The sequence below is a fragment of the Oncorhynchus tshawytscha genome, linkage group LG17, assembly GCF_018296145.1.
Source record: "Oncorhynchus tshawytscha isolate Ot180627B linkage group LG17, Otsh_v2.0, whole genome shotgun sequence".
Lineage (NCBI taxonomy): Eukaryota > Metazoa > Chordata > Actinopteri > Salmoniformes > Salmonidae > Oncorhynchus > Oncorhynchus tshawytscha.
Window position 1 is genome coordinate 10,565,676 of NC_056445.1, and position 12,310 is coordinate 10,577,985.

The window sequence follows — 12,310 nt, forward strand, 5'->3', positions numbered from 1 at the left end:
AGAAAAGAATGTGCGCGCGAACAACCGGCAAAAAACAAACACAAAAAAACAATGCTGAAGACCAATACAAAACAAAATATCATAATATATCTACGAACTGTTTCGGATGGGAAGCAGGCGGACGCCTTAAGCCGAATTACAGCTCTCTCACCGTGTGCGTGCGTTCAAGCCCCCGGGCTGGGACAGAGAGCACGTGAGAGAGAAAGAGAGGAATGTTTTTTTTTGAAGACAGAGAGAGAAGGGTCAGTGGGGACAGTCGGGACTCTGGCTCTGTTCACTCTTTCTTTCTGTGGGAATAGTTACAGCAACCACAGAGTTGAGGATTACAGTACAGGGGATCAGGAAAGAGAGGGAGAGCGCAAGAGAGAAAGAGAAAGGGGTGAGAGTGGGGGGGCAGAATGCAATGAGGTACAGCGAGAGGACAAAGAAGAAAGGAGGGAGAGAGGACTTTTGAGGCACTTGGGTCGAAGCGGCCGGTGAGTGTCTGTGCGTGACATTCAAAAAGATGAGGGACAGCCAGGTAGGCTGAGAGTGACAGAAGTGGCAGAATGAGAGGCCACAGTCACACCAGTGACGTGGCATTTCACACTTCTCTCCTGAGAAGAGACAAACATGTCTCCCTACCAGATTAACTCTGGTTGTAAAGCAAGGGTCACACCCTTTTCATGACACGCAGGACTGACAGGCCCCTCCTCGTTCTACTACAGAGCCATTCCCAACGCGTCAGTGGAAATGTCACCTTTCCTCTCCCTTTCTCCCTCCCTCTTCCTTTTTTTCTCCCTCTCTCGTGAAAAGGGGCCTCCAGGAGCCCTGGGAACAACCAGGAGTGTGACAACCAGGAGTGTGACAACCAGGTGACCATGACTACTAGTATCGTGGGAACGTTGCCTCTCCTCTAGCTTTCTCTCACCCTTTGACTTTCTCTCTCCCCCCTGTCTTTTATGGACCCCCAACCTTACTTATTTTTTTATTTTTTAACAGCTTACACTGGCCTGCCTGCCCGGAAAAAATACTGAGCTCAAATCTTCACAAGGACATTGGTGTGTGTGTGTGTGTCTGCAAGTTATTATTCACTGGAACACAGCGTTAGAAACTAGAGAGAACACTAGCAGCTCTCTGTGGCCTGTATCGTCTCCTCTTAATCCAGTTATACATTACGGAGAACAGTCCTGCTCCCTACCTGTCTGGGAATAGACTGGATACTGTACCTGGGCTGTGATTCCAGTTAGGCACAGGGGGTGTGGGGGCTTGTGAGTGTGTCAGATGTGAGTGCGCATGCGTGTGTGTGTGTGTGTGTATATTCTCGGTACCTGAGCCGTAGCTGTCTGTGGAGGACTGGGAGATGGATCGGGACAGAGAGCGGCGGCCGATTTTGGTGGGACGTTTGTTGAACTCTTGTTTCTGGTCCGCAAACTGGATCTGTTGGCAGAGATGGGAGGAATGAGACCACAACGCCCACACAGGCATCAACGTTCCAACCTCCAACACCCAGTCCAAAACAAAAAACTCCTTCCCCGATAAGACGTTTCCCCTAGTTGGCCCCCTGTGTATCTTGAAGGAAGTATCAGATGGGTATATCCTAAGCAATGAGATAACCGTCGCACTCAAGGCCTTGTAGCGTTTCCACCATTTATCTACATCAGGTTCTTGTAAGATCTATAAAGGGGCGTGGGGGGGGGGGGAAATCAAGTGTCCACGGGTCAGGGGCCAGTGATTCATTTTGCACAACAGTTCATCCCTAAGGTCTGAATTGAGCCGAGTCAGCTCACCACGAGACTCTATTCACAGTGAACAACAACTGGTTTTAAAAAAAACGCGATGTATCGCATTATGTAAGACCTACATGACCAGAGCCAGGGAGGCAGCTTTGGTTAGGATGGAATACGCTGCTGGTAATATTGACGGATTACTTACTGGTGTCATATAACAGGCAACACAACTTAAAATGGGAGAGAAAAAAAATTCAATAAAATGATGTGACCATGATAAAAAAAAATCGGTTGAAATCACCACAAATATGAGCCCGGGAGATTTCACAGATAAAAATAGGATTTTTGCACCAAAATAATAGAAAACCTTAACTACATTAACAGAAACATTTGTCTTTAATCCTATCGGGTTTTCCAACCACCTGGACTACACTGCAATGCACGCAAACATTCAAGCTTCTCATTCGGAGTGCAAAAACAAAGCGTGAACAGTCGAACGAGTGTGTGTGCGCGCACAAAAACGCTGACACGGGACACAGTCACTCTGAAATAAGCCCCCTCCCAGAGTGTCTGATGCACATCCAGAGTACGAGACGCGTCTGTTCACCTCTCCATACAGGAACTACGGCGTGACCACTGAAAGAGAGAGGGAGTGGGAGTGACTCATGGTTGTGCAATCTGAATGTGACACCACCAACCAGACAGATTGATTCTGAGTCACGAGGCAGACAAAGGTCTTGCATACTCACGATAGAGAGCCCCCCCCCCCAAGAGTATCCACTTGGTTCCCTCATCATGGCTTCCTTCCCCTTCACTCAGAGGGAGAAGCATGGCTGGTGGTAATGCTTTCTGATTGGATCCACATTAGCTGTTGCAGAAGCAACCATGCAGGGTACTGACCAAATGTATATACACAGTCCTCAAACATCTGTCGCTCTCCTTCTCCCTTACACACACACCCACAATACAGTGCTCGGACACAAGTCTGCGTCTGCCAACCAAATACATGCAAATCAAGTGGGAAAAGTCACCAGGCAATGAGGCCCAAAACAATGAGATCCACAAACGCCTGTACACATAGGTAGATTGAATTTCATTCATCTTCTACCGAAGCCTGTCAAGTCCCAACCTAATCCCATCCTCCTCCTCCCATCTTACCTTTCTCCTACTGGGTTCACCTCCAGTGTCTTCATCCTTCTTCTTCGACAACATGACTCAGTGGACTGCTGTGAGGTGAGAAACTGTGTTTGGACTAGAGGGGGGTGGGCCTGGAAAACTAGCAGTTGTGGGCCTGGTCCATTTATACCCTCTCTTTACCAGGCAGCTTTACCCCCCGATCCAGCCCCAACTGGTCCGGACAGTCACCCATGTGCCTCAGAAACAATGCAGAATTGTTCCCCACTTTTGTTTTTCCCTCTCCTCTCCCCTCTCTCTCTACTTGTTTAATTGTTAATTGTTCACAGGCTGGATTGGATTGGGGATTCTTTATCACGGCCAACAACTCTGTGACCCTGAATGGCTCTTGGCTGAGGGACTATTGAGGTCACCCGCAGTAGACCGGTGGACCCAGGGAGAAATGGTAGAAAGGAGGATTGCAGGCGGTGTTACTTCAGAATCAGAGGGATCAAGACAGTGGGTTCTGCCAAGGAGAGACCCTGGGCTGCCACCACTGGGACAGACAATAGGGACTTTGTGTAAGTGATTAGGCCCATTTTGTTTGCGTGAGACCAAGACTGCTGAACTAGAAAATATTGTAGACTAGAAGAAATATAGACGTACAGGATCTCTATGGTGGCAGTTTACAACAACCAATGCCCACTTACCCAGCAGTGAGAGATCACATAACATCAAAGGTTTGGCTTAATTTCTTACCAAAGATTTTCATCTGTCACATGTTTTAATCAAAGTTCAAACCAAAAGGTCAACGAGGGGCATCAGGAAACTGATTTCAAACTTGGCCATCCGACTTGGTCCTTATGCCAGATCGCCATGCTAGTGTGTGACGGAAACGGACTGCTTGGACATGTGCCTCCTGACCTTATGAGTGTCCGGAGCAAACTTCTCTGCGACAGCCGACACACACGACATCTGGGTCTAAGAGGTTTCATAGTGCAGGAGGAGAGGACCCAGGGTCAGTAAACAAGGCATTGATCCAACAGTCTTAAATCGAGGCTTTAGACCTGGGCAAACAGACACAGTGGCTGACTGATGACACATTCCAGGAGAGCTAACTGTGTTGGTTATCAATAGGAGATAAGAGTGCCAAGAACGAAGAATGCGGCAATTGATCATTTCCATTTCGTAATATGGCGTTAGACTAGGTCAGCACCGGAATAAAAAGGGAGGCTGACATGCATGATCACTGTTCGTACATTCAATGAACGCATGAGCGAGCAACCACAGGATTATGAATGAGCTCCATTCAGAATGCTGACATCCATCCACCTCTAACATTGAGGAGACTGTTGTTGTGGAGAATGTGAATGGATGTTACGCGACTCAAATCAACTCGTTTCCTCAAATGACCATATGTCGCTCTAAAAGCCTATTCGCACTTGATCCGAAAACTTGGTTGGCGGCTTCGTACGGAGGGTGTGATGTGATTGCGGAGCCTCCGGATGCACTCAGAGGCCAAATCAATCTCCGTACCGCGTCGCCACGCCTCTCAAATTATCAGCATTAGCTGACATGTGAGTGAGAGATGAAGGTTATGCAAGGAAGACAGGGGAGGGAGGGGGAGGACCACAGACTGCTAGCAGGGTACAGGGTAAACTGCCTGCCCTACAGCAGCATTCTGGCCCTGCACTAGGATTACCTAACCTGGTTAAACCAGACTGAACGCTGTGCCCACCGTTGTAGTGAACAGGAGAACGCGGGGGAAACAGCTTGGATTATCAGCAGAGCGTGATGAATGAACTACCGTTCTAGAAAACTGGTTAGCCTACATTTCCTGCGGACCAGTGACACACACAGATCACAGAGCAGAGGGAGGAGCTGTTCAAACAGATGACAGGAAACTATTATTGACTGTAGCGAGGAAGACCATTCATCTTGATCACTGACAAAGAGGGCAACCGTGTGGATCTCTCTCCAATGCGGCTAAGGCAATGCCTCATAGCCAGGCCTAACTGCCCATATTAGTGCATGAAACAGATACATTGGATTAATCCTTTTCTATACCACCAGTAATGACGGAAGTAGGATTGGGCTGGACCAATCCCGCATCCAGGATGAGACAGGGCAGAGATCACAGCCTTGTGGCGCACCACCAATGCCGCATAGTAGTGAATACAAGCCTTCTCTGTCCCTGCATCCTACTGCAGTCGGCATTAAAAGGCATTAACCTCGCAGCACTGCACAGCACCACAGCCACATAATACATACATTATGCATGTTCAGTGATTGCGAGGCTAATGAGATGTAAATAATAGATGCTAACCCAACACACTGTCACCTCTCAATGGAGCTGGGCATGGCTAGTTGACTGTAGCCTAGAGAGGAACCAGGTCGAGGTTGGCCAGCCAGCCAGGCAGAATCTCAGGCACAAACATGGCTCAAACGACCATCCCGTGCCACATTTACAGTGTCTGGGGAGGACAGGTGCCCCCTCAGCCCAGACTGAGGTATCTGCAGTGGCAAGGTCGCGTCACCAGGTGGCAGTGTATTCGCTTGGCATGGGGGGCTTTTGGTAGTTGTGCAACATGTCTGACTGGCCAAGACCACCAAAGGTGAGCTCTCATTATGCAATAAGGCCTGAGGAAGTGTGCTATATGGCTATAGGCTGTTCTTATGCATGAAGCAACGCGGAGTGCCTGGATACAGCCCTTAGCCGGGGTATATTGGCCATATACGACAAACCCCCAAGGAAGCCTTATAGATATTATAAACTGGTTACCAACGTAATTAGATCTGTTTTCATACCCATGGTATAAGATTTGATATACCACGGGTTTCAGCCAATAAGGGTTCAGGGCTGGAACCACCCAGTTTATAATTGTGGTTAGTTGTGTGTGTGTGTGTGTGTATGTATATTTTCAGCACCAGTTTATCAGATACACCCATCTAGTATTGGTTCGGACCCCCCTGTAGCAATGAACGGATGCACCTGGTCAGCAACAAATGTTCAGATATGCTGTGGCTTTCAAACATTGCTCAATTGGAATCAAGGGACCTAACGTCTGCAAGGAGAAGAAAAAAAAAAAAAAAAAAAAAAAAAAAAACACTCCACACACCATTACAACACCACCACTAGCCTGAACCGTTGACACCAGGCAGGATGGGTCCATGGACTCATGCTGCTTACGCCAAATCCTGACTCTGCCATCATCAATGACGCAACAGGAACGGATTCATCAGAACAGGCAATGTTTTTCCACTCCTCATATTGTCCGGTGTTGGTGATGGTGTTCCCCCTGGAGCAGCTTCTTCTTGTTTTTAGTTGATATGAGTGGAACCCGGTGTGGTCGTCTGCTGCAATAGCCCATCCAAGACAAGGACCGACGAGTTGTGCGTTTCCCGAGATGCCGTTCTGCACTCCGCTGTTGTACTGCGCCATTATTTACACGATACTTACCATTCTCCTTCGACCTCTCTCATCAACGAGCTGTTTTGGCCATCAGGACTGCTGCTGACAGGATGGTTGTGTTTGTAGCACCATTCTCGGTAAACCCTAGACACTGTCGTGCATGAAAAGCCCAGGAGGCCGGCGGTTGAGATACTGGGATACTGGAACCGGCACGCCTGCTACCGACGATCATACCTCGCTCAAAGTAGCGTAGGTCACTTGTTTTGCCCATTCTAATGTTCAATCGAACAGTAACCAAATGGGCCACGTGACTGTCTGTAGGAGCAAACCACTTTCGTGAATGGTGTACCTAATAAATTGGCCACTGAGTGTATATTAGTCATATTACTATAGTAGTATCCTGAGGCCGGCATGTGTGTTTGCTCCCTAGGGTCGGCTGTGTGTGTGTGTGTTTGCCTCACTAGGGTCGGCTGCAGGGTAAGCTGTTCTAGGGCGAAGCCACAGAGCAGAGTGATACCCACTGAGCAACCAGCCACCATGGGGCCAATCTCTGGAAAGAGTTCCAGGAGAACAGCGAGGAGAGAGGCTTCAAACAGCACAAAGCAATAGGCTACAGTCACGAGGAAAACAAACAGGCACAGATGTGATCAGATCTGATACTGTGGAATCCACACCAGGCAGAGTCCATGGTTCAACAGAGAGGATGGAAACAAGACAGGGAGGGAGGTGCCGGAGACACATGGGACCAGTACAGGCCTGGGAGGATGATGAAGTGGGTGGGGTTATATCCTGCCTGTTTGGCCCTGTCAGGGGGTATCATCGAATGGGGCCACAGTGTCTCCTGACCCCTCCTGTCTCAGCCTCTAGTATTTATGCTGCTGTAGTTTATGTGTCAGGGGCTAGGGTCAGTCTGTTATATCTGGAGTACTTCTCCTGTCTTATCTGGTGTCCTGTGTGAATTTAAGTATGCTCTCTCTAATTCTCTCCTTCTTTCTTTCTCTCAGAGGACCTGAGCCCTAGGACCATGCCTCAGGACTACCTGGCCTGATGACTCCTTGCTGTCCCGAGTCCACCTGGCCGTGCTGCTGCTCCAGTTTCAACTGTTCTGCCTGCGGCTATGGGACCCTGACCTGTTCACCGGACGTGCTACCTGGCCCAGACCTGCTGTTTTCAACTCTCTAGAGACAGCAGGAGCGGTAGAGATACTCTCAATGATCGGCTATGAAAAGCCAACTAACATTTACTCCTGAGGTGCTGACCTGTTGCACCCTCGACAACAACTGTGGTTAATATTATTTAACCATGCAGGTCATTTGTTGAACTATTTGAACATCTTGGCCGTGTTCTGTTATAATCTCCACCCGGCACAGCCAGAAGAGGACTGGCCACCCCTCATTGCCTGGCTCCTCTCTAGGGTTTTTTCCTAGGTTCTGGTCCTTCTAGGGAGTTTTTCCTAGCCACCGTGCTTCTACACCTGCATTGCTTGCTGTTTGGGGTTTTAGGTTGGGTTTCTGTACAGCACTGAGATATCCGCCGATGTAAGAAGGGCTATATAAATACATTTGACTGATTGATTATTGGGTGGGTTGGAGGAGTATGATAAAAGGGAGAGGGAGAATGTGACAGAACGAGGACGAGGAAGAATGAATGGCCAGACAGGAAGAGGAATGAACCATTGGGGGGGGAGGGGTGGAGGAGGTGAGTGAGAAAGTGAAAAATTAAAAGAAATAGGGGGGGAAGTAGAGAAAGAGTGAGTCCAAGATAAATGTACTATAAGAATACGTATTACGACACCAGCCTGTTGAAACACTCTGTATATGCAGTTGGAGGATGTGTGAGAGGCGTTTGAACTCTGTGCACTCTTTGTGCTGCCAACAGTAGCTACAGACTGTGCTCTACTCTGGCTGGAGGGCTCATAGCTGGATGGGGAGAAGAGGAGTCTCAGGCATGACTGCACATCAGCTGGATCAGACCAGGAAAGAGACACAAACCCCTTGAAGCAATAAAGGGAGGCTAGGACATGTTGAGGGGAAATATTTGCACAATGTTAAGAAATGCCTTGTATTGACACATTCATTGATTTCCTTTTCACACTATTGAATTGGTGCCTCTGGGGCAATTCAACAACGCTGACTGAGTACCTTTTTACTGGTTTCTAAGACTGTGTTTTGCTTTTTGTGTATTGATAGGTATATTGATGTGTACAGTGTACAGTGGGGCAAAAAAGTATTTAGTCAGCCACCAATTGTGCAAGTTCTCCCACTTAAAAAGATGAGAGAGGCCTGTAATTTTCATCATAGGTACACTTCAACTGTGACAGACAAAATGAGGGGGAAAAAATCCAGAAAATCACATTGTAGGATTTTTAATGAATTTATTTGCAAATTATGGTGGAAAATAAGTATTTGGTCAATAACAAAAGTTTCTCAATACTTTGTTATATACCCTTTGTTGGCAATGACAGAGGTCAAACGTTTTCTGTAAGTCTTCACAAGGTTTTCACACACTGTTGCTGGTATTTTGGCCCATTCCTCCATGCAGAGCTCCTCTAGAGCAGTGATGTTTTGGGGCTGTTGCTGGGCAACACAGACTTTCAACTCCCTCCAAAGATTTTCTATGGGGTTGAGATCTGGAGACTGGCTAGGCCACTCCAGGACCTTGAAATGCTTCTTACCAAGCCACTCCTTCGTTGCCCGGGCGGTGTGCTTGGGATCATTGTCATGCTGAAAGACCCAGCCACGTTTCATCTTCAATGCCCTTGCTGATGGAAGGAGGTTTTCACTCAAAATCTCACGATACATTAAATTCATAAAAAATCCTACAATGTGATTTTCTGGATTTTTTTTCCTTCATTTTGTCTCTCATAGTTGAAGTGTACCTATGATGAAAATTACAGGCCTCTCATCTTTTTAAGTGGGAGAACTTGCACAATTGGTGGCTGACTAAATACTTTTTTTGCCCCACTGTATATTGATGTGAAAGCATGACTCCCTGCCCAATAAAAAACGAGAAAAAAAACTACACATTCTGTTTCTGGTTCCCACCAATACCTAGGTATTATCTATAGACAATTCTTCAGCTACAATTTAGGTTAGCCAACCTTGTCTTTACTACACTGAGTCATCCCCTTTTCATTAAAGAAAATGTTTTTCCTCGACATCAGAAGGAGATGCAAGGTACCGTTTACAGGTACCGACCTGCGTGTGGAATCGCTCCTCTTTCCCAGTCCACAAGACTTTCCTCATGGCGTCTTCTCCACTCCACAACGAAGGACTGTAATTCAGAGGGCAAACACCAGTTCACTTCCAATCTCCTTTACTTATCCACAACCAGAACTAACTATGCATTCAGAGAGAGGTACCACAAAACAATGCACCCGGGAAGCATTGATATCAATAACGCACCGATCATTTTGGGCAGATGACAATGATAAGCTTGCATGTGGAGCCCACACTGGCATGACATGCAATATGATTGAGTCAGTACTACGTGCTGCCCGGGGAGGAGTTTGAACACGGAGGAGCAGGTAACAGGAGCCTGGGAACTAGCCTACCCACATTGGCAGACATGGGCTGGCTGCTCACTGCTTAGACACTGATCTGCAGAGTGTGTTGGGGCCTGGAGTTGGATTATAGAACAGATTCATTCACGTCGCTTCTCAAAACACTTTTGAGAAGAGGCGCCTGCAATGTAATGATTGACTGCATGACGACTCGGCCCACTGAAACGGACCAGATCCTAAGACGCTGTCATTTATCTATTATTGAGGGAGTGAGGCATTTAAAATATCTCCCAACATCCCTCTGCCAATATCCCCCTCCATATCACGTTGCCAATCTTAACAAACACGGGAAGACAAAAACCCCAGTTACCACCCTCGGTGAAGAAGTTTGATCTTTCAAACAATTGAGGCAATGAAAATGACCAGAACAGAGCGCGGGATCGAACTGAACTGAGTGAACTTTGATGTGGTGGGTTTTTTTCCGCTTCGGAGACACGAAGGTGAAGTCAGTTGACAAGCTAAAGGGAAGGCGAAACAACCTAACAGAGTGTTAAGTAAACAGAGGACACTCCAATGGGCCGCCGCAGACGGTGACACGTCCTTGAGAGAGATGACATGGACTGATCGGTCTCTATGACGACATGGCACAGCCAGGACAGGCAGGCCTTGGGCCATGCCAACAGGAGCAGACAGGACAGGCCATTCCTACAGAGTACTTATCCTCTCAGAGAGCTCACAGGTCAGTTCTTTACAGCAGAGGAACATTCATGGAAGATACAGTAGAGGGGAGAGAGAGAAGGCTTATTGTCTTTGATTCCAGGGGAGGGAGCATATCCCTGTGTGTGTGTGTGTGTGTGTGATCCATGCATGTGAAGTGTGCATACTCCATTGTGACCCTTGAGCTGTACAGAGACAGAGCAGGCCCTGTGTGTGTGTGCGCACTCAGCAGTAGTGACAGGAGTTGGAGCCTGGACTGCTACAATGTGGATGGTGGGGGAACAACAAATAGAACCAACCCAGTCTTAACTTGGCTATAAGAGGAAGTATGTGATTGAGCTGTGCTTCGGTTTTAAGAGATCCCAGAAATCGGTCTTTAGGACATGGGTTAACCTAGTATGGGTTAACCTAGTATTAGTGCGTGCAAAATAAGACCGCGGAAGGTACCGAAGGGTGAGATAATTAGGACTACTGAGAAGAGATTGTCGACACCATAAGCCTCTTTGGCACAGTTGAGGAGAGTCTTGGCAGGGTGGGCTGAGGACAGCCTGGCATGAGTGTCCCATTGTTCTCATCAGAACAGTCTTCAAAATGATTGAGCCAATCTGCCCCTTACTGCCCATTTTAGCTGATACTGGTCAAAACTAACCATGATGCTACATCCCCCAGGAATATACCCATTAACTACAAGTTACTGAGTTTCCTTCAAGACGAACATCTCACCAACCTACTGCTGCAGACTCTTTCAGAGTCTTATCGGCGGTGGGTGTTGTGGTTAAGAGAACCTTTGAAACCAGAGAACCACAGCACAAACCTGATCAAACTAGGCTGTCTCAACTCATTCCGGGAACATTCTGTTTTCTTCCTCGAAGTTGTACGTGGGATTCAGCAGCTGGCACAATGTGCGCATCCAACAAGTCTGATGATCCAGTCATGACACTGGCCTCACCCCGGCTTGAGGTCGTGAGATCTTGCACATTGTTTCTCTGAACGATGCCCATTATTCAAAGTAAATGGAGATGGGAAGGACACGGGGACAAGCTCAGAGGAAAATATAGCTTCGGGCTTTCATTGAAGGGTCATAGAGTACATCTCCATCGGTACTTGAGTTTTGAAATGATGCCCTCTATGATGAGCAGAGTTGATGTAATTATACAGGTCTTCAGCTCTGTGCATGCTCCACTTTTCCACAGATTCTCACAAATCTGCAGAGTTAGAAGTTACCCTGGTTAGTTTCCATTAGAATTGTGTTTCAAGAGACCCATGGTTCATGAAACCTGCAATCGTCATCCACCCAATAGTTCATTGACTTGAGTCAGTGCAAAAGAGACATGCAAATTGTTGCAAGGTTGTCAGTAGTCAGCCAGAGGAAGGATGGAAGTGTCTCTATAGGGGAGCGACTACATGTTAATCCTCTCAGACCTCACTCCAACTCTCCTCACAGGGGTGCTGGCTACCCTCTCAGACCTCACTCCAACTCTCCTCACAGGGAAGCTGGCTACCCTCTCAGACCTCACAGGGAAGCTGGCTACCCTCTCAGGGAAGCTGGCTACCCTCTCAGGGAAGCTGGCTACCCTCTCAGGGAAGCTGGCTACCCTCTCAGGGAAGCTGGCTACCCTCTCAGGGAAGCTGGCTACCCTCTCAGGGAAGCTGGCTACCCTCTCAGGGAAGCTGGCTACCCTCTCAGGGAAGCTGGCTACCTACTCAGGGAAGCTGGCTACCCTCTCAGGGAAGCTGGCTACCTACTCAGGGAAGCTGGCTACACTCTCAGGGAAGCTGGCTACACTCTCAGGGAAGCTGGCTACCCTCTCAGGGAAGCTGGCTACCCTCTCAGACCTCACTCCAACTCTCCTCACA

At 47.9% G+C, this 12,310-nt stretch overlaps 1 protein-coding gene across 3 annotated transcripts in view; it reads right to left on the bottom strand.

Annotated features, from left to right (window-relative positions):
* LOC112216843 (putative adenosylhomocysteinase 3) overlaps positions 1-12,310 on the bottom strand; it is a 44,229-nt gene that overhangs the window by 14,262 nt on the left and 17,657 nt on the right. For 2 of the 3 annotated variants that reach the window (XM_042300141.1, XM_042300142.1), the window contains exon 2: positions 1,311-1,419. In XM_042300141.1, coding sequence (XP_042156075.1) covers positions 1,311-1,419 — 109 coding nt within the window. Of the gene's footprint in view, positions 1-1,310; positions 1,420-2,867; positions 2,967-12,310 lie in introns of those variants that run through there. The other variant, XM_024376957.2, reaches the window with a different exon arrangement.